Source organism: Arachis stenosperma, chromosome 6 (genome assembly GCF_014773155.1).
Source record: "Arachis stenosperma cultivar V10309 chromosome 6, arast.V10309.gnm1.PFL2, whole genome shotgun sequence".
Taxonomy (NCBI): domain Eukaryota; kingdom Viridiplantae; phylum Streptophyta; class Magnoliopsida; order Fabales; family Fabaceae; genus Arachis; species Arachis stenosperma.
The window spans coordinates 132600572-132621167 of NC_080382.1; the positions used below are offsets into that span (position 1 = coordinate 132600572).

At 36.9% G+C, this 20596-nt stretch overlaps 1 protein-coding gene across 2 annotated transcripts; it reads right to left on the reverse strand.

The window, feature by feature from the left end:
- Positions 1–10413: 10413 nt before the first annotated feature.
- LOC130933111 (uncharacterized) lies at positions 10414–16472 on the reverse strand. Of its 2 annotated transcripts, none has more exons than XM_057862624.1 (9): positions 16280–16472; positions 15303–15641; positions 15014–15047; positions 14622–14852; positions 14079–14168; positions 13505–13570; positions 13327–13418; positions 12573–12620; positions 10414–11062 (listed from the first exon to the last, which is right to left on the reverse strand). In XM_057862624.1, the coding sequence occupies exons 2-9, from the start codon at positions 15635–15637 to the stop codon at positions 10951–10953; spliced, it is 1008 nt and encodes a 335-aa protein (XP_057718607.1). In that variant the 5' UTR covers positions 15638–15641; positions 16280–16472; the 3' UTR covers positions 10414–10950. The 2 variants fall into 2 exon arrangements, with proteins under 2 accessions (XP_057718607.1, XP_057718608.1); XM_057862625.1 differs by having other exon boundaries at positions 16257–16331.
- Between the last annotated feature and the right edge of the window lie 4124 nt (positions 16473–20596).

Here is a 20596-nt window from a genome sequence, read left to right on the forward strand (position 1 = left end):
TTTCAACTCCATGTCCAATGGGAGAGGATTCCATTGTAGAGAGAAATTCATTCATGATTGCATCCATCTCTTGATAAGCCTCTTCCAAGTCTCCAACGATGATATGCTTTGGAGGTTGCGCACCCTCTTCAACATCAATATCAAGCTTCTTGGAAGAGTGCTCCATGATGCTACATTCCCATGGACTTTCAACATCTCCTAAATCTTCAACCACTTCTTCCCTTTCTTCAATGATCATAGGCTCCTCCAATTGTTCCAACACAAAATTCGACTCCTCCTTCTCCACCGGATTTTCCACTTTCTCCTTCATGCTTTGTTCTTTTTTTGACTTTTCACATGGGGTCACGGAGGCACCTTGAGTGTTCAAGCATTGGTAGGCTAGGGTAGACACTACCTTGGTCAAGTTGGTCACAAACTCAAGTGTATCCCGCTTCATGGTCTCTTGTCCTTGAAGTAACAAAGTGAGAGAATCGTCTATTGGGGCTTGTGGTGGGTAGGAAGGTTCATCATTTTGGAGAGAGGGTTCATAATAGGAAAGTGGTTCTTCTTGGTAAGGTTGTGGAGATTGTGTGTATTGAGGTAGTTCTTGGGAGTAATCTTGATAGGGTTGTGGTGGTTCTAAGGGTTCTTGCTCATAATGGTCATAAGAGTATGGTATGGGGGTTTGGTCATATGATGGATATGGATTATAGGAAGGTGCTTGGTATGGAAGGGCTTGTGAGAATGGTTGAGGTTCATGTTGAGGATATGGTTCATAGGCATATGGTGGTGGTGCTTGGAAGTCACAAGGCGATTCACCATAGCCATTGGATTGATATGCATCATAGAATGGCTCTTCTTCATAATGCATTGGTGGAGGTTGTTGCCATGAAGATTGATCATATGCATATGGCTCCTTCCACCTTTGATTGTCCCATCCTTGATACACATCCTCATTGTAGCTCTTACTTCCTACAACATAGTTAGAACCAAACTCATAGCCAAAGTGAGAATTCATGGTGGAAAGACAAAATAAAACTAACAAAATCTAGTAAACAAGCAAAAGACAAGCTATTTACAATATTCACATATGTACAATAACCAATAACACAACACCATTGCAAATCTCCGGCAACGGCTCCATTTTGATGATTGGATTTTTGACGGTTTAGAATTTCACTAATGAAATCTCGTTGTAAAGTATAGTTTCTAAACCAAACAATAATCCTTTCATACAAAAAGTTGTTTGTCACTAGTACAAACCCCTAAAATTTATAAACCGAAGTATTCAAACCTCGGGTCGTTCTCCCTAGGATTTACAATAAAGTGTCTTGTTATTGGTTGTGAGTTATTTTGGGATTTTGGATAAGAAGCTTGAAAAATAAATGGTAATGAAAATAAACTAACAACTATAAAACTCTTGGCAAGATATGAGAACTAGAAATCCTATCCTAGTTATCCTTCTCAATTGTGATGCGAATTGTTCATTGCTCCCACTTAGTTAGCCTCTAACCATGGAGGAAAGTCAAGTAGATGAATCAATTTGATTCCTCAAGCCCTAATCAACTCCTAAAGGAAAGACTAGCTTTAGAGGCATTCAAATCAATTAGCAACTTCTAATTATCAACCAACAAAAGAATTAGATAACTCAAGAGTCACTAATCACTCTACCTAGGCCAAGAGGAACAAAACCTACACTATATCTAGAAGAGACATTTTATCAAACACATAGAGTGCAATACAAGTAAACCTTATTAAATGCAAGAATTAAAGGAATCTATAACTACAAAAACAAGAGATCAACAATAGAAAAGCAAAGAAGAACAATTATTATGAATTACCTCTTATTGAATTGAAAGAAATTGGAAGCAACAGTAGTAGATCTACAACAAAGTATAAGAACAACATAAAGGAAATTACAACTAAAGAATAGAAGAAGAATGAATGTAACTACAAAGAATTGAAAAGATAGAAGTAGAAGAAGATGAAAGCAAAGATTAAAATCTAGATCTAAGATTATCGAACTAAACCTAATCCTAATTCTAGAGAGAAGTGAGAGCTTCTCTCTCTAGAAACTAACTCTAAACTAATCCTCATGAGTGTGAATGATCCCCCCCATGACTATTGATGACTTTCCCTTAATCCTTCATCCTTTTATTCCTTTCCCTTAGCAATTGGCGCCAAAAATGGGTTCAGAAACCCTCTCAAATCGCCAGGCACGTGTTGCATTAGTGAGGTCATGTGCCGTCATCGACGCGTGCGCGCACGGTACGCGTGCGCGTCCCTGGCCTGTTTCGCAATGTGCGCGCGAGCGCCTTGTGCGCGTGTGCGTGCATGACCTAGATCAATTCTTTGGCTTTTTGTGCTTCTCTCCACTTGCATGCTTTCTTCCTTGCTTCCTTTGATCCATGCCTAGCCTATTTCAACCTGAGATTACTAGCAAACACATCAAGGCATCTTATGGAATCAAAGAAGAACTAGAATTCATCAAAATAAGGTTTAAAAAGCATGTTTTTACACTTAGGCACAAATATGGGAGAAATAACAAAACCATGCTAATTCATAGGCTAAATGTGACAAAAGGTTATCAAAACACTCTAAATTAAATACAAAATAAACCGTCAAATTGGGATTTGTCAATGTGCTTCTTACCTCCTCCTGTAGACTGCGACAATACTTCCAAGGACACCAGATAATCGTCAGGACCGACCAAGCGATCCGCCAAGTACTGCAAAAACCCGACTTGGTGGGTAGGATGATGACATGGGAAATCGAACTATCTCAGTATGACCTGCAGTACGAACCCAGACATGCAATCAAAGGCCCAAGCAATGGCCGATTTCCTGGTGGAAGTAACGGAAAATACTCCCGAGACGCCGAGCTCACGGTGGAAACTCCATGTCGACGGAGCCTCCAACCAAATGCTTGATGGAGCAGGGATCATCCTAGAAAGTCCAACCGGGATCGTTTACGAGCAATCAGTCAAATTTGAGTTCCCGATGTCCAATAACCAAGCAGAATATGAGTCCCTTCTTGGCGGCCTACTTTTGGCAATGAAGGTTGGGGCCACCAGAGTGGAGGTATGCAGTGACTCACAGGTTGTCACATCACAGATTAATGGAACGTATCAGGTCAGGGACTCACTGTTGCAAAAATACTTGGAGAGGGTCAAAAGGCTGAGAGAGGAGTTCGACGAGGTCACGGTACAACACGTTCCAAGAGAGAGGAACACCCGAGCCAACTTCCTGTCAAAATTGGAAAGCACAAAGCCAGGAACGGGGAACCGATATCTGATTCAAGGTTTAGTGAAGGAACCAACAGTGACCTTACACATAACACAGGCAGCCGATTACCCCTCATGGATGGATCCAATCATCGATTTCTTGGAAAACGGTAAGCTCCCTGATGACGACAAGACGGCAAAAGAACTGAGGAGAGAAGCGGCCAAGTATACAATAATACAAGGCCAACTATTTAAGAAATGACTGAACCAACCTCTATTGAAGTGCCTACACCCAGACCAGACGGACTACGTATTAAGCGAAGTCCATGAGGGGTGTTGCGGCCACCACATCGGGGGAAGGCCTTAGCTCGGAAACTCGTCAGGGCCGGCTACTATTGGCCCTCTATGACTATGGATTCCAAAGAGTTCGTGAAGAAATACAGGATATGCCAGGAGAACGCCAACATTCACAAAGCGCCGGCGGCTAAACTGAGCTTACTGATGGCCTCCCGACCATTCTCTCAATGGGGAGTTGATCTGTTAGACATGTTAAATACCTAATTGTTGTCATCGATTACTACACCAAGTGGGTGGAGGCCGAGCCGTTGGCCAGCATATCTTCGGCAAACTGCCAAAAATTCATGTGGAGGCAAGTAATAGCCAGATTTGGAATTCCTGAGATCGTCATCTCGGACAATAGAACACAATTCGTCGATAAGAAGTTCGGAGAATTTCTCACTAGTTTAGGGATAAAGCAGAAGTTCTCGTCTGTCGAGCACCCCCAAATCAACGGCCAAGTCGAAGCAACGAACAAGGTCATTCTACAAGGTCTTAAAAAGCAACTTGACCAGAAGAAGGGAGCCTGGGCAAATGAGCTAGTGTCGGTCCTCTGGTCCTATCGCATGACACAGCAGTCATCTACTGGGGAGACACCCTTCCGACTCACCTATGGGGTTGACGCGTAATACCCGTAGAGATTGGGGAACCGAGCCCACGACTACTCTTGGAAGGAGTTGAGGAAGCTGTGGAAAAGGACTTGGTAGACGAGATTAGAGAAATGGCCCACTTGTCGGAGACGGCGTTGAAACAAAGAATGGCCCTGCGTTACAACGCCAAAGTGCTAAAGAGAGATTTTGAGCCAAACGACCTAGTTTTACGACGCAATGACTTGGGTCTCCGGACACCAGGGAAAGAAAAGTTGGCAGCAAATTGGAAGGTCCGTACAGGATAAAGGAAGTAGTCGGCAGTGGTGCCTATAATATGGAATGACTGGACGGCAGGGAAGTTCCCAGAACGTGGAACACGAGAAACCTAAGAAGATTCTACTCCTAGAGGCCGAAGCCCACCCGGCGGGCAGGCGGTTTCCCGATTTAGTAAGACCCGTATTACTTTATGTTCAGATTATTTCCCATTGGTTGTTTATATGAATGGCAATTTATTATTATATAATGATTACACTAATTGTTCCTTTCTCGTTTTATACTTTAATGTGATGTTCACATTATTTTAATTGTTTGATCTAGGAAATTAACCGGTTCAATAACAAAACGGTATCCCGGGACTGATCACCCCAGGAACCATTAAAGTCACAAATGCTACAGCAAATGGCTACTAAATAAGGCCAAATTTCAAACGCTTAAGCAAAATAGCCACAACTCAGCTTCATTTTTGTCATGACATTGTTTTAGAGTTAAAAGATTATACACAAATGTCTCAATACGGCTTCAAAAAGTCAAAATGGTAGAACAACAAATATTGTCTTACAAACTACCAACAAAACAAGAGTACAAAGAACTCATTTCTTCAGGATATCAACAATCTTGCCATCCTTAATGGTTTTGAAAACACTGACGGCTGAGATGTCAAAGTCGGGAGCCAACAACTTCACTTGAGCCTTGATCGCCTCTTCGGTCGCCATAATAGCATCCCGGTCATGCTTCACAGTTTCCTTGTATTTTTTCTTGAACTCGGTAGCCTCAGTTTTAGTCGCAGTCATCGATGAGAGGGCATCATCGCACTCCTTCTCCAGCTATTTCACCTAACCCTGTGCAGCATTAAGTTAGCCCTCCAAAGTGAGCTTTTGCTTGGTAAGCCGCGCAACCGCTGCATCGAAAGTCTTGACTTTCTCCTCGGAGGCAGCTAGCTGTGACTGCAGTGACTTCACCGTGAGGACCCCCTCAGGGCTGGAGGACAGCTTCCTTTTCCTTGGGTTGTCAACAATGACAACCTCAGGTCCTCCACCCTCCACTTCTGCCGCTGGTTGGGGACTCGGACTAGTGCTGGTCTTGACCACCTCCCCCTGGGTGGGCTGGGACTGCACCTCAACGGTGGGCGAAGGTGGCGCTCGTTGGAATGGGTGGCAGAACTATCGTCGCCGCCTTCAAGGAGAAAAGTGTTAAACAAAGCGTCAATACCAACTTGCTCGCCAACCATTGATACTGAGACAAAATACGGAAGCTCGTTAGTCATTAAACCGGTTGAGTAAACAAGGGATAATAATAAACACGAGTATATGACTAGACGACCACTCACATATATAACCCCTTGCCATTTCGCGGTCACCCATAAGAAGGTGTGGGTTGACATTATTCCTACCAAAAATGGCCAGTAGGATGTCGGCAATCTTTTTATTTTGAGAGATTAGGCCTTTATACATCACCTTCGAGAATGCATTGGCCCCTACCTCAAAGCTCCAGTAGGTCGGGATGCAGCGTTCCCCCTCCAAAGTCAGCCAGAAAGGATGCCGGCCTTCGACAAGGCGAACCTTAAAGTATTTATCTTTAAAGCTGTGATAGGAATCCTCGAACAGACCAAAGATCCTTTGACCTTGGGCTGACCAAAACGATATGAATCCCTTCTTGGCTCTTCCCTCCTTGGAAGGATTTGTTAGGACAAAAAGAAATAAGAAGACTTCCACTAAGGCCGGTAGCTCTAAAAACTCACAAACCATCTCGGAACAATGGATAGAGGCCCAGCTGTTCAGATGTAGTTGAGATGGTGCTACATCACATCGGTTAAGCAGCGCCATTTGGAAAGGGAAGAAAGGAATGCGAATCCCCAAGTTGGTGAACATCGCCTTGTACATCCAGATCCAATCGGCAACCCGGGGAGTGTTTAGTTTAGATGGAATATCCATTCCTGGTCAGCGGGAACAAACATCTCATAGTTAGCTTCCTCAGGGCCTCCCCCGCAGAGGTAGTCAGCTTGTCGGAACTCCGTAAGTTACTCCAAGGTCATTTGATTGGGGGTGTCCCTCACGTTCGAGGTCACCCAGGCATATCGGTCGTAGGGTGCTCTCACGACGGGGCGTTGGACCATATCTACAGTGGAGGCACCACTCAGAGTTAGTCTATGAGGTCAGAAAATCGGTACTAACACCAGAGACTACAGTTTGCCTATCCAGTATCTACAGTTAAGCAAGGGCTAAATCTACAGTCAAAACGAAACCTAAAAAATCATAAACTTGGAATGGTTACCCTCTAATGACTACCTAATATTGGCACGATCCCAACATGCAACCCAAAATAAGCAATAAAGGCATGAAGCAAAGTACAGGAAAACAACATAAATGCAAAATGAAAATAAGAAGCGAGAACGAAGGAGGAAACTCATCGAAAGAGTGATGATCAAGAGGAACTAGGAAAATCTCAGGGAAATAGGCAGCACAGAAGCACACTCAGAGCGGTGAACTTCAGAAAAGATGAGAGAAAATGAAGGAAATATGGCAACAGTGGGGAGTCAGAAACGGAAATGCAAAAGGTGAAAAAAAACTGAAATGGAAACTAACGCCTAGAAGCGCGAAAGGCAGGGGCAAGGTAGACTTTTCACGCAGGGTTCAAATCCGCTATTAAAGAGCATTAAATGCTCAACACAAAGAACGAGGCAACGCAAGATGCTCCTTCGAAGCGACGAGCCTCACTCGCGCGTAAGGGGCGCGTCCCTAGCACGATTAACGGCAAACCGACCAAGTGACGACACACGTAAGGGAGAACAGAACGCGCCAACAACGGCGCTCACGGCCATAATTGACGCGTTGGGGGCACTATTCCGGCCCAACCCAGCTGGTGCATTGTTTGGCCCGAGCCGGTGTACGAAACGACCCGACCTGAGCGGCCGACTCAGCGAGCTTCATACATCTAGATTGCGACTCGGACACCTACTCCTTGGCATCCAGCCACGTGATAGTTGGGAGAGGAAACTTCCAAGAAAGGGACCTCTCCTGTGGGACCCGCTCTACTAACAGAGTATATATGGGGAGGGCCCTACCCCTCCCCCATGGTACGTCACTATCTCCACACACTTACTGCCATTCGTACAAACTCTGACTTGAGCATCGGAGTGTCATTGCAGGTGTCTCCCCCCTTTTTTGTACCGCAATAGCTTGGGACGTCGCGAAACCTTAGCCCTCACTCACCAGAGACCCGGTCCCAAGCCGGCTCCCACCATCACCCTCAAAGCATCATCGACCCGTCCGGGACCCGAAGTACCGAACAACTACTTACTTCTTTTAATTCTCACTTTCATTCAGAAATGAGAAAAAAATAAGATGCACACTATGAGATCAATTTACAATCCTTGATCATCTATGTGATCACCAAGCAACCGAATACATAATTTATTCTCTAATTTATAAAATTCAACAAATACATTGGTAAGCATATTGGTTTCACATTTATTTATATATTTTATTTATTTATGTTATATTTGTAATTATATTATATATAATTTTATTAATATATTTTTTAAAAAATATTGTTCGTGGTAGCACATGGTGTATTAAATAAATTAAATGATAAAAACACGTAGCTATTTTCTTTTTCAGTCAAGATTTAATAAAATACTGTAATTTAGACTTGCAATAAGAAATATATTAATAGTAAGTGGAGAAAAAAATGTAATATCATATCAAAGAAATTTTTTTTAAATCATAATTATAATTTATGATTGAAATCATAATTTAAATATTTTAAACGGGATAATTTTATTTAAAGAATTCATAATTCAAACATAATTCTTATATACTTAATAGCTACATTCGAGTTAATACATATATTTAATACCATATTTAAAAAAAATATGAACAATGCACATCATATTACTTATTTATTAATTAAATTATTATAATTTAAATTAATTTTAATAAAATAATTTAAAATTATAATTTTAATCTTATCACGTGCATAATACGGATTATTACACTTGTATAATATTAAATCTCAGTTTCTCAATCTCTGTACTAATACCTCAAAACAAATATTACCTTAGAATACAAAATTTACTAACAAGTAATTTGGCATGTATTGCCTGTGGAATAAAACAATTTTAGTACACAAGCTTGCTAAATTGTAGTAGAGAATTTTTCAAGATGATTTCGATTATGCTGCCTGCAAAAGTAGTACAAAAATTATACAATTTTACAAGCAGTGACTGCAAAATTGATACAAACTACAGTCTAACTCGTCCTGAATATACCAGATGATCAATATTTGTTAACCATTCACATTTTTTTTTTTACACAAAAGTAAGTTCAACAAATAAATATAATTGTTATTGTTTATGCGAATACAGCCATTATTATGCATAATTGGTTGTTGCTTTCCTAATTGACATTAGCAGTCTTATTCATGTTAACATAAGAATGTTCGGAATTAAACACAAAAAAAATGGTTCATTTCTTTTGAAGCTCCAAGGACACACTGGTTACAGTCCAACCACACAATACAAGGCCCAACACTAACATATTACATATAGCATCTATTCCCAGTCAATCCATACCTTCGATACCACTTCACCATGATAAACTAGTATGGAATCAGAATGGATTCATGGACAAAGTATCGTACAGATCCAACCAAGTGAGGAGCCTGACTTTATTATCAACAAATTTAAAATTATAAAAAATGCTTAAAGAGAAAGAAAAACACCTTGACATGCATTAGGCGCCATAGTGTCGATTATGTCGTTCTTGTTTATATAATTTGTTTTATATTTAAATTTTATAATAGATAGTAGATAAGCGCATACTATTATAGTAGTTTACAAAACAAGCTAAATAGTATTGTATTGTAGGAACCAAAATTGAAATAAAAGGGTTGGATAAAATATTCAAATTGATCTTTAAAAAATTTTAGATCGGATGTTTTGTTTTTTATTCTCTATAAATTTTCTAGAATTACTACCGTCGAACTCGTTGGTCCCTTCATCGTTTTCAAGGGGACAAATTTTAGAATGATTTTTTTATCTAATTATCTTATAATAAAATTTTGTCCAACATAAATATTAAAAATTTGATTAAAATGACAAAAGAACTAATTGTCCGATAAGAATAATTTTCGAAAACTGTTAGTGAATACAAATTTATTGGAGACCAAGTATCCGATTTGAAATTTCTTAAAAACCAATTTGGATATTTACTCAAATTTATTGCAATCATGACTATAAGGGAATAGAATAATCAATCTTCGATAAAATAAATAAATAAATGAATAAAATACAATACACCAATATGGGAACAGGGGAGCTATATTTTTTTTTTGCCAAACGCACTGATCATATATTCATAGGATTTTTTATTTTAATAAATTAAATAAATATAATAATTATCGAAATAAATAATTTAAAAAATTATTACCAAAATCGGTTTCCCTGTCCTATCTAGTTTACAAAATAATTTTGCACATTTTGCACGTATCTCGTTTGTAAACGAGATAAGCATATGGACGCGATACGTGTATTTGTAAATATAAAAATATATTTTTTGAAAATAATAAAAAATATTAATAATATCAATAATATTAATAATCCAAATTTTTAGCATGTAATTAGTATTTAAAAAAATTGGTAAAAGAGATTAAAATAAATATGTTTTGATCAATTAATACTCAAAAAGAGTACCTAAAAATTTTTAGATTAAATTATGATCCAATTGAATTGATTTAAATTTAAAAAATAAAAAATTCACACATGTTCAAGTTTTATGTTGAGAATAAACATGTTAATTATACCCACTCCTAAAAATTAAAAGATAGAAAGTGTGAAGAAGATGCACAATAAATAAAGTAGGAAAAGAATGGGCACATTGCAAAAGTAGTGCAGACGTACCACTTTTGAAAAACAAAGTGGAAAACTTGGTAATTGGTATGCTATTTGCATTTTTTTTCAAGTAAACATTTTTGTTATGAACATTGGATATTAGTCAAAATAATGGGCACATTGCATTTGCGGGTACAAGAGTAGAGTAATTGAACAAACGCTGACAATACCGGAAGGTTCACAAGCAGCTCAAAAGGGGGTTTTAAATATTAAATATGATGTAATGAGTATAATTGGGCTACATCCAACTTCTAACATTACCATTTATACTATAGTATAATATTTCTAGTAAAATCTAGTTCTACCTTTAATTAATGGACTTATATAACCCAATTAGTCATTAGTAGGGGAACAGGAAATAATGCCATAAAAATGAAGAGCTCCCCATCCTCAACTTGCTCCCTACATAAATCTTGCCTTACCTTTGGAGAAGAAGCATTTTTAAGCGGTAGCATAATTGAAATGAATTCTGGATGCTTCACATTACTGCATTCGCGGAATTTCAGTAATGTGATGAGGCCATGAGCGCGTTAAAAGGACTCAGTTGTGGATAGCATCTTGCAGCTGGAGAACACACCCTGATATAGTTTTGCAGTAGACCCAAACAGCAATTGGCTCTAAAGCGACCCGACTTAGATAGCGGTTGATCTTTCCTTTCAGCACTGGTAAGAGGATGGGAACCATTTGGACAAGAAATAATGTTTCATTTCCACAATCAGCACAAATAATCCATAACATGGAATATGCAACAATCCGACCAACAAATACCTACAATACACACCAAAAACGAAAAGATTAACCATATCGCATATGTTATTTTGAATGTTAGATAAGGGACACAAACTAGACAACTTGGAAAAGTAGAGATACCATGTTACAGACAAACACTTACCGTACGTTAAGGTAAGAGAAGATGAGATCAGCTAGTTAGATCAAATTTTAGTTAGTATTAGCATTCATTTGCAACTGCCGAATCTATTAAGTAGTTTGTCAAATTTAAACTATGTTTATCTTTTACCCAAATCATTTATAAGCCAATGTAACAGATTCCTTACCATTTGTAACTCCTAGCCTAAAAATAAAATGTGTGCCCACTGCTCACCGCAGAATGTCGACCTCCACTCATCTCCTTATCCATACACCATAGCTCACCACCTTAAATGTTAGTAATTTTGTTCCCCTTGATCTCAACTCATCCAACTATATTTTATGGCATGAACAAGTGTGCAACTTGATTGAGAGCCAAGACTTTGGGGGCTGTATCTCCGGCAAAACTATGGCCCTCTTCCAATGGTGGAACAGAAATTCTTACTCAAACAGACTCCCTCCTATTTAAGGAACCTACACAATTGATTCATGACTAAATCTCCGATCAACTTGTGATGATCTTTCACTCATTGATAAGCCATTACCAGAACAAGATAAAGTTTTTTCACCGTTTTCATGGGCTTGGCTTTGACTATAACTCATGCACCACTACCATGATTCACCTAACTATCCCTTCTTATCAATCTCTCACTCCCCAACTCATTTACTATGATAATCGCACCACAGAATTATCCAAGGCTCTTACCCCAGCCTTTTATACCCACAATGCCATCAAAGCATCGTCCCGATACATCCCAACTAAAACCCTAAACCTCGTTCTATCAGTCACTCTTTCACCTCGAAAGGCCATGGATTCACTCCCCACTCCACTTCATCTGGTGCTAATAAGCCTCCCTCTCAGGCTTCACCTGCAGTTTAGTGTCAGATTTGCAAGGATGGCAACCATGATGGACTTGGTTACCCTCATCCTTTCAACCATGCTTATCAATCTGAGTCTCTCTTGCTTGCACTTTCAGCTCTTACCCTCAATTAGGCTGATGATACAAATGTATAGCTTCCTGATACTGATGCCAATGCACATATGACAAATGATGTAAGTATCTTAAATAACATTCGTCCATATTTGGGTAACACTTTTGTTGTTGTTGGTAACGGCAACATTCTTGTTATTTCTCATATTGGTGATACGTCTCTTTCTCGTTCAAATGGTTCTAATATGCTATTAAAAATGTTCCAAGAAACCCAATATTGATTCTAACGTCTAAACAAATTTGTCAATCCTTTAACAGTTATTTATTTCTATATAATGAAAGTCACCAGAACAAGATACCAGGTAGAAAGGAAGCAGGAAAGATGAAAATATAGAGCGTCGATATATTCATCAGATGTATCATCATATCATTCATTAGTCCAAAAATGTTTGAAATCTGTACATGGTGAAATGACATACCACAATGGAGCAAGGGGCAACGATAAATCAAGAAATGGGTATGGCCACCTGCAAGAAAGAGAATGCCATTGCCGTTAGTGAGACCCACTTCTCTGCATATTCTATGTTATTAATGATGCATATTTCTAGAAAATATAAGAAACATAGTGTGAACATTCTAGATAAGCTATTGTCTTAGAAAAATCTAACAATAAGGTAAAATAAAATAATAAATTACTGCCATTCGGAGGCTGTGAACCACAAGTATAAATAATAGGCCTCAAAGGCCTCATTTTTGGGAGTGCACTAATTTCCCCAAGGGCTGCGAGTATACAAGCGTAAGAAGTAAAGGGACAATTTCAGCATTAGTTCAGCATAGCCAAAGGACAGGAAGGTGGTGCAGTGCTTAACGGATTGAGCAGAGAATGGGAGTAGAGGATGACAGATGGCAGAGGAGAGAGAGTACGTACAGAGTATGTGAGTGAGGTCAATAGGAAGAGGTATCTAGAACATGGATTGGATTGTAAAGAGGTGATTTCTGGGAAATTGGCTTTGGGAGAGCATAGCTGCTATGGTGCTCTTTCTTCCCTCTGTTGCCTAATTCTGAGTTCCCTTCCCTTGTAGCTCAGATTCAGCTATAAGTGTTAATAATACACCTTTCTTCCTATACTTTTTTGTGTACCCTTACAACTCCTTCCTTCAGACATAACCATAACTTCTAATATATCATTTATAAATCTAACATTCTAACATGATAAAGTATAGAAAATCTTACCAAATTGGGACACAAGCATGAATGATCCACTGAAAAATGACAAAAGCTCCTGTCCATAACACAAAGAATGACATCCCGGTCCAGGGAACTTGCTGAAAAATATATGTTGAGTTAATTCAACATCAGTGTTACTAAAGCATTTAGTCCAAATTAGGATATTAGAAGTGAAAATATTCACCAGACAATTTAGAGCTGTATCCCCAAGGAGCAAGATAACATTTAGTGTATGCATATTCACTGTCATCTAAATAAGACATAAAATCTTTGGTCAGATGAAACAGTAGGATTTCAAATTCATAGCAAATTACATAACTATGTTGGCCTAAAACCTAATCTTGATCATCCATTTAACAATTTTATTTATTTATTTATTTTTGTTTTTTGGTGATAAGCAAACATCTAAGGCGCTCCAAAATAAGAAAACTAATTTGAGTTTATGACAACTTCCTTCTTCAACCATCAGTATCCAGTCTACACTCTGTTACCTCCCATCTATACTCTACGAGCCCCAAGTTCAACCATTTATGGCAGTTCATAAGTCAACCCACTCGATTAGCAAATGGTAAGAAAGCTATGTAAAAGAAAGGGGGGCCACTCCCAATAGAAAGAACATTCATAACAAGATCTTATTAAATTGGGAATGGCATTATCAAAATGGGAGTGACAATATTTACTTCCAAAAATAAAATTGAAGCATAAATTAGAGAGAATAAAGTAAGAAGAAAGTAAATCTTCAGAAATTTGCCACTCACAAAGTTCCAATCATAATCCTTCAGGGTAAGAAACGGAAATATAATGAACCAATAAACGCAATCTGTGAGCATCACTGCCCCTGCATTCATCTGTTTGGAGGCAAAATAAAGACATTAAAATTTAGAGGAGCACATGAAACAATGTTAGTCAACAACGCATAACAGATTTTACTACTAACATAATTGAAAAAGATGGTATTTGTTCAGCTAGATAGGATACAAGTTCACATAAAAATGATTTGCCTTTGAATGCAATAAGATCCATCACAGGAGATTTAGTCTCAGCCAGTAAATTATCTAACAAATTTTGTATAAAATTTGCATCAGCTTAACAAGGAGATAAGAAAATTCAAGATTCCAAGAAAGTGAGTGTGCTGGTCTGGGGGTAGATTAACAAAAATGAGTTCACATAGAGGGGACAAAAGAGTAAAATTAGTTCAACATCATAAAACAAAGAACTAACTATATAGCATCATAACGAAGAAGTAAAAGACTAGTATCCATTATCCCATACAACTAGAATTACTGAATTTTTCTAGTTACCTGGAATAGAACATGAAAAAGGCAACTCAAGGTAGCTGTCACACTACCCCTATGCATTTCGACCAGGGTATCAGCATGATCCTCCATTCTAGAGAGATTTGCAACCTCATGATGCATGAAAGGCATGTTTCGTTCTTGGTCTACATCTATCCTAGCAAAATTAACATTAGAGGTGGAGAATGTTGATGTTTTATACTGATAACACCCATACACTGACAGCACACATCCACACTACAAAATGAAAATTCGGAAATCAAATTGTGTGTTAAGGCTATTTGCCTGAGTACTATATTCTGAGTGTAAATAAAAAGCACCGCGGAATGGCATATTAAGATATATGAAAGGGAAATAAATTGTAACTAAAGGCTCCTAAGAAGGGTTAAGAGACTTACTGCAAAATAAATTGTAACCGAAGTGAAAGTCCACCTGCAACAAATCCACAGTAATAAAAATTATAACTAGAAGTTAGAAGCTAACGGAAAGAAATGTAAAATACTGGAATGAAACTGAGAGGAAAGAAAAAAAATCTAAAATCAGAATGGAGAACTTGTGCACTATCATAGCTTCTCCAACTGAGAAAACAAGCCACCAAGCAATAGCACCAATGTAAGAATATAAGAATGGCATTACCAAGAAACTAAGAAAATATAAGGAGAGGTGAACAAGGAGAAAATGCTTAACTGTGTGTAATAGTAAAATATGGTGCCACCATTAATACTAACTTTGGCAATCAGCGTTGCCAAAAGAGAAGCAAATGCAATAACTCGAAAAGCTAGTAAACAAATAGGGTGAATTTCCTTTAGGCATGGTTTCCATGCTTCATCACCAGGTAAAGTCCCATTGCCATCTTGCCGATTTTTTCCTTTCCCATGCATGGAGTCCCTCGAACCTTCATGCTTCCATATCACAAGAAATGCCACAACCATGGGCAGCAAAACACATAGTGCACAAAGATAGACCCTCCAATTCAACCAATAACTAAGGGTGGTTGTATCTGCAGTATCTTGCAGCTGCATTCTCCTAGAAAATCATTGATGCTAACATTAAAATCACAAACATTTGTTTCAGCACAAAGAATCAAATAATAATCTAGCCTTCACACAAGTTTTTATAACAGAGAGTTCAATTCCGATCAAACACTAAAATCTCTATTGTTTAATTTGATTTCAAACCGTAAATGGCCCAAGATTAGGCGACCCAAATAGAAAAAAAAAAAAACAGAGTAAAGCTATCAAAATTTGAACCCAACTCAGCAACTCTTATGTTTCCAATTAATCCCAATCCCTGCATTCTGCGTGCCCTGTTTTAATCTCATTGAGTTCAACGAAAAATCTCCATATTCCCATATAGGAAGCTGAATTCCCCAAAACCAGCAACTTCACATTTACAATGATAAATTAATAACAAACTGAACATAAATCAACATGTAAAGGTAGAAATGAAACTAGGAAGTTTAAATGAATGATGAAAATGGGACAAAATTATCTGAGGAAAAAAATGTATAGTATATCAGCGCATTTTGATTATGCTAACAACTGAAAAACACATATAAAAAAATAAAGAAGGATAAAGAATAGGGAATCAATGGATACATTAAATATAGTAACGAAAACTTGAATGTGATCAATGACTTACGAAACTCTGGCTTTGGACCTTACCGATTGGCAAAGGAAAGTTTCTGTTCTGTGAAAATGAATTTGCACAGGAAAGAAAGGCAGAAAAAAAAAAGAACGCAAATAGAAAAATAAATAAAATAAAAATTTATTTATCCAATTAAGCGGTTCAAGGTGACTAGGCGAGGGATCAACGTTTAACAGTATTTATCCTCGTGCAGGTTTTTTTTATTTATTTATGAGATTCTTAATTACGACTTTCTGCTTCCAAGGTCTATTATCCATTAAGGCTTTGGATGTAGGATGGAAAATGATTGAAAAAAAAATGGGAAGAAAAAAATAAAAAAAAATAAAATTTTTCTGTATTGTTTGAATGAAAAAAAAAATTTGTTTGAATAAAAAGTAAAATAAAAAAAGTTTATATAAGAATAAAATTATATTAATATATTTATTTATATTATATATAAATTATATTTTATTAATATATTTAAGTTATTTTTTTAATAAAAAAAGTCATCTAAATTATATTTTAAAATTTTAACATATATCTTTGTTAATAATAATATTTTTTAAAGTTATTTTTTATTATTTTTTAAATGTTATAAACAAAAGAATGTATTATTATTTTTAAAATATATACAAATAAATAATTTTATAAAAGAATAATTAAAATTATTCATAGGTTATGTCAATAATCTCTTTAATCATATTTTAAAAAAATTCACTAAATCATCTTTATAAAGTAAAATATTAATTTTAGAAGTCACTAACATTTCTTTTTTATTACATGCAATAAAAAATCATATATAATTTTTATAAACATATAATAAAATATCAGAAGAGTAATAATGACCAAGATTTCAAAAGAGTAATATTTTATCACTACACATTGATTTTAAAAATGTATTAAAAAATTTAGTGATTTTTTAAATTTTTTGAAAAACTAAAAAAATTAGTATTTGAATTTTTTATATACATCTTTTAGTTATTTATTATGTTTTATTTATTATCATATTAAAATATGTTTTTAAATAATAAAAATTGTACTTATTTTAAACCTGCGCACTGTGTCTTAGGCGGAATTTTAGGACATTCTTCTGAGTTAAATTTAAGTTCAGTTTGGGTAAATAATTTAAATAAATTCATTTTTGAAAAAAGAGAGCAACTTATAAATAAGTTATTTTGTATTTAAATTTTTAATTATAAAAATATTTTTTTTTGGTATCTTAAAGTACTTATTTTAAAGTTGTAATATTTGAATTTTTAGTTATAAAAATAATAGCAAACTATATAAAAATAAAATTACATGTGAAAAAAGTAAAATTAAAATTGAGCACACAATGTTAAATACAAATTTAATAATAAAAATAGAATAGTAAAATGATAAAAAAAAAATAGCTGAAATATATGTAGTAACATTGTTTTAAAATGGTGGTGGAAGCACATAAATCATTACATGAAAATGGTAGTGAGGGTTAATATGAAACATTGCGTAAAAATAATGGTGAAAGGTCAATACTTTTAACAAATGGAACCTTGAATGAAAATAGTTGTGGAGAACCAGTATTTCTTGCAAAAACAAGAAAAATCTTCACAGAGCAAAAAATAAAAGTAGATTTTTTTGTTTTGAAGTTAATTCTTTTTAAGAAAATGATAAAATAATTTATTGAGAAGGAGAAATCATATATTTCTACTTCTTTAAAAAGTTGTGAATTAATTTTTCGAAAAATAAAAAAAATTAAATAATGTCAAATATCGTCTTGTGACTTTTCATAATTCAAAAATAATAAAAAAAAATAGCTTCTATTATTTCTCAAACGAGCTCTTGTTAAGGTTGGACTACTTCTATATAGAGATTGAAATTAAATTAAATTAGATTTAAATTTATAATTAAAATACAAATAAAATTATAAAAATAAAAATCTAGTTGTTTTTTCACGAAAATTTTGATAATTTTTGTGAGAAAAATTAATTATTTTAGTATTTGATAATATTATTAAAAATATATAAAATAATAAATATAAATATATAAATACATAATAATGATTTATTTAGAGCCTAATTTGTAATATATATTATATTTTTTAGTGACTTTCTTTTGATGAGCCAATCAACAGATTGATCCTTTTAGGTTAATTTATAGAAAAATTCATTTGGTCATTTTTTATCAATTCACTTGATTTCTTTTAAATCAATAGGTTGTTCAATTAGATATTTAAATAGTTTGAAGGATTAAATTATAGTAATATATTATTTAAGTTTAAAATTAAATTTACTAATTTATATAAATAATTTATTAAAATTCTGATGAGTGCATCTCTTTTGTAGGGTTTCCTTCCGCATTTGAGATTTAGCTGGGTTCCAGAAGATAATCCTTTTAATTATTTTTTTTATACCCATACTACATAAATCATAAATGTAAAAATTTAGGGTAAAAAACCATAATAAGCCAACTGGCTCAAAAAATTACGTAAATACGCCAAAGCAAAAATCGTTTCAGCAATAAGCCAGATCGCATTTTTATATAATTCGAACCAGGTTGGTTCGAACTCTATTTGTTAGTAAATCGAACCAGGTGAGTTCGAATTAGGGTTTTTTGTTGGTAATAAATCGAACCAGCCTGGTTCGAATTAAGAATGAAGGTAATTCGAACCAAGGTGGTTCGAATTATAGAGAGAGAAGGTTTCCTTGTAATTCGAACCGGGCTGGTTCGAATTACACCAATCATAGTTCGAACCAGGCCGGTTCGAATTAGTGTGAGACTGACTGAGCTGTGTATCTATGGACGAGGCAGATCCGAATCGGCCAAAGAGATGCGGCCTATATCGCCAACCCGGACACAATTTAATAAGAAAAAATAAACACTAAACTGTTTCAAGATTCATTGATCATACAAAATGAATGTCCCAGGACACAAATAAAAAAAAAACATAGGTAAACAGACTTTAACATAACAAAAAAAGTACAAACCACTATCATACATGATTGAACTTTAAAGAAAAAAATACTTAATTAAAGAAGCCATATTCATTACTACTCGCAACAATCAAACTAAAAGTCATGTGCACTAATGTAAATAATACTGACACTAACAACATGGGAAATAATCTAAATAACTCTAAGACTAGCAAGATGCGCACTAATGTAGATAATGCTAACACTAACAACATGCATACTAATGGTGTCCTGTCTGAGACGAGCCTCCAACCTGTGGGCAACTACGTCGTGTGTGTCCGGGTTGGCGACATAGGCCGCACCTCTTTGGCCGATTCGGATCCGCCTCGTCCATATTCGTCCGTATCCTAGTGGATCTAGGACGACCCTCTCTGGCACGCCTCTTGTCAGGGTCTGGAATCACCGTGGGCCCGTCGTAAGGTGGCCAGAAGCCCTCCGGGATCGGAGGTGTGAATCCCATCCGATACACATTGAACACCGAGCTAATCTGATAGACGCTGTGAACGTAAGAGGTCCAGGTGACCCGTGAGTATGCACAGCATGCAAGTGCGTGCTGACACGGAAAATGAAGAGCCTGGAAGTACCCGCAGTCACATGTCCGAGAGGCAAGGGATACTCTGTAAGTACCCAAGGAGAAAGAACCAGTCGGAGTGGTCTCTGCTACAGTGAACTCGGAGTTATCCCGATCATACAGCGTCACCGTGAAGCACCTGGCCGTCTTCATGTTGGCCTCAATACACTTCACCAAATGCTGACTGAATTGTTGTCCTGTTCCCATCTGGGCCTCAGCCTCTCTCCCCTTGCGAACAAACAGTTCCGCAAGCCTACAATATGTTGCCTTCACCAGGGATGCTACAGGGAGATTTCTGACCCCCTTCAGGATAGAGTTCACACACTCGGAGATGTTCGTCGTCATGTGACCGAATCTCCGCCCCTCATCACGATGCTGAGTCCACAACGAGTAATCAATCCGGTTCGCCCACTCACACATCGCCGGATCTTCAGATCGCAGGATATCAAACCAGTAATCAAATTCAACCTTGGTCTTCGCATACGCCGCGTTCACTAGTAGCCTCATAGCGTTTTTGCCCTTGAAGGTTAGGGCAAAATTAGCCGCTACGTGGCGTATGCAGAATGCACGGTACGCAGATGGCGGTAGCCAACCGCCGTCAGGGGCCTCAAGCGCAGCCTTGATGCCGTTGTGCCTGTCCGATATAACCAGCAGACCGGGCTGCGGGGTCACGTGCTGTCGAAGGTGCGAGAGAAAGAATGTCCAGAATTCCGCATTCTCACCCTCTACTAGTGCGAATGCGACAGGTAGAATGTTCGAGTTCCCGTCCTGTGCAATCGCGATGAGCAACGTCCCCCCATACTTCCCATACAGATGTGTGCCGTCAATGCTCACTA

Bases quoted from the DNA above. Each gene is read 5' to 3' on its own strand.
- LOC130933111 (XM_057862624.1), bottom strand. From the start codon at position 15,637: ATGCAGCTGCAAGATACTGCAGATACAACCACCCTTAGTTATTGGTTG. The intron at 14,169-14,621 runs GTAACTAGAAAA...GCCTCCAAACAG, and splicing joins TTTTTCATGTTCTATTCCAG to ATGAATGCAGGGGCAGTGAT. The intron at 11,063-12,572 runs GTATGTCATTTC...TGTGTATTGTAG, and splicing joins TTGCCCCTTGCTCCATTGTG to GTATTTGTTGGTCGGATTGT.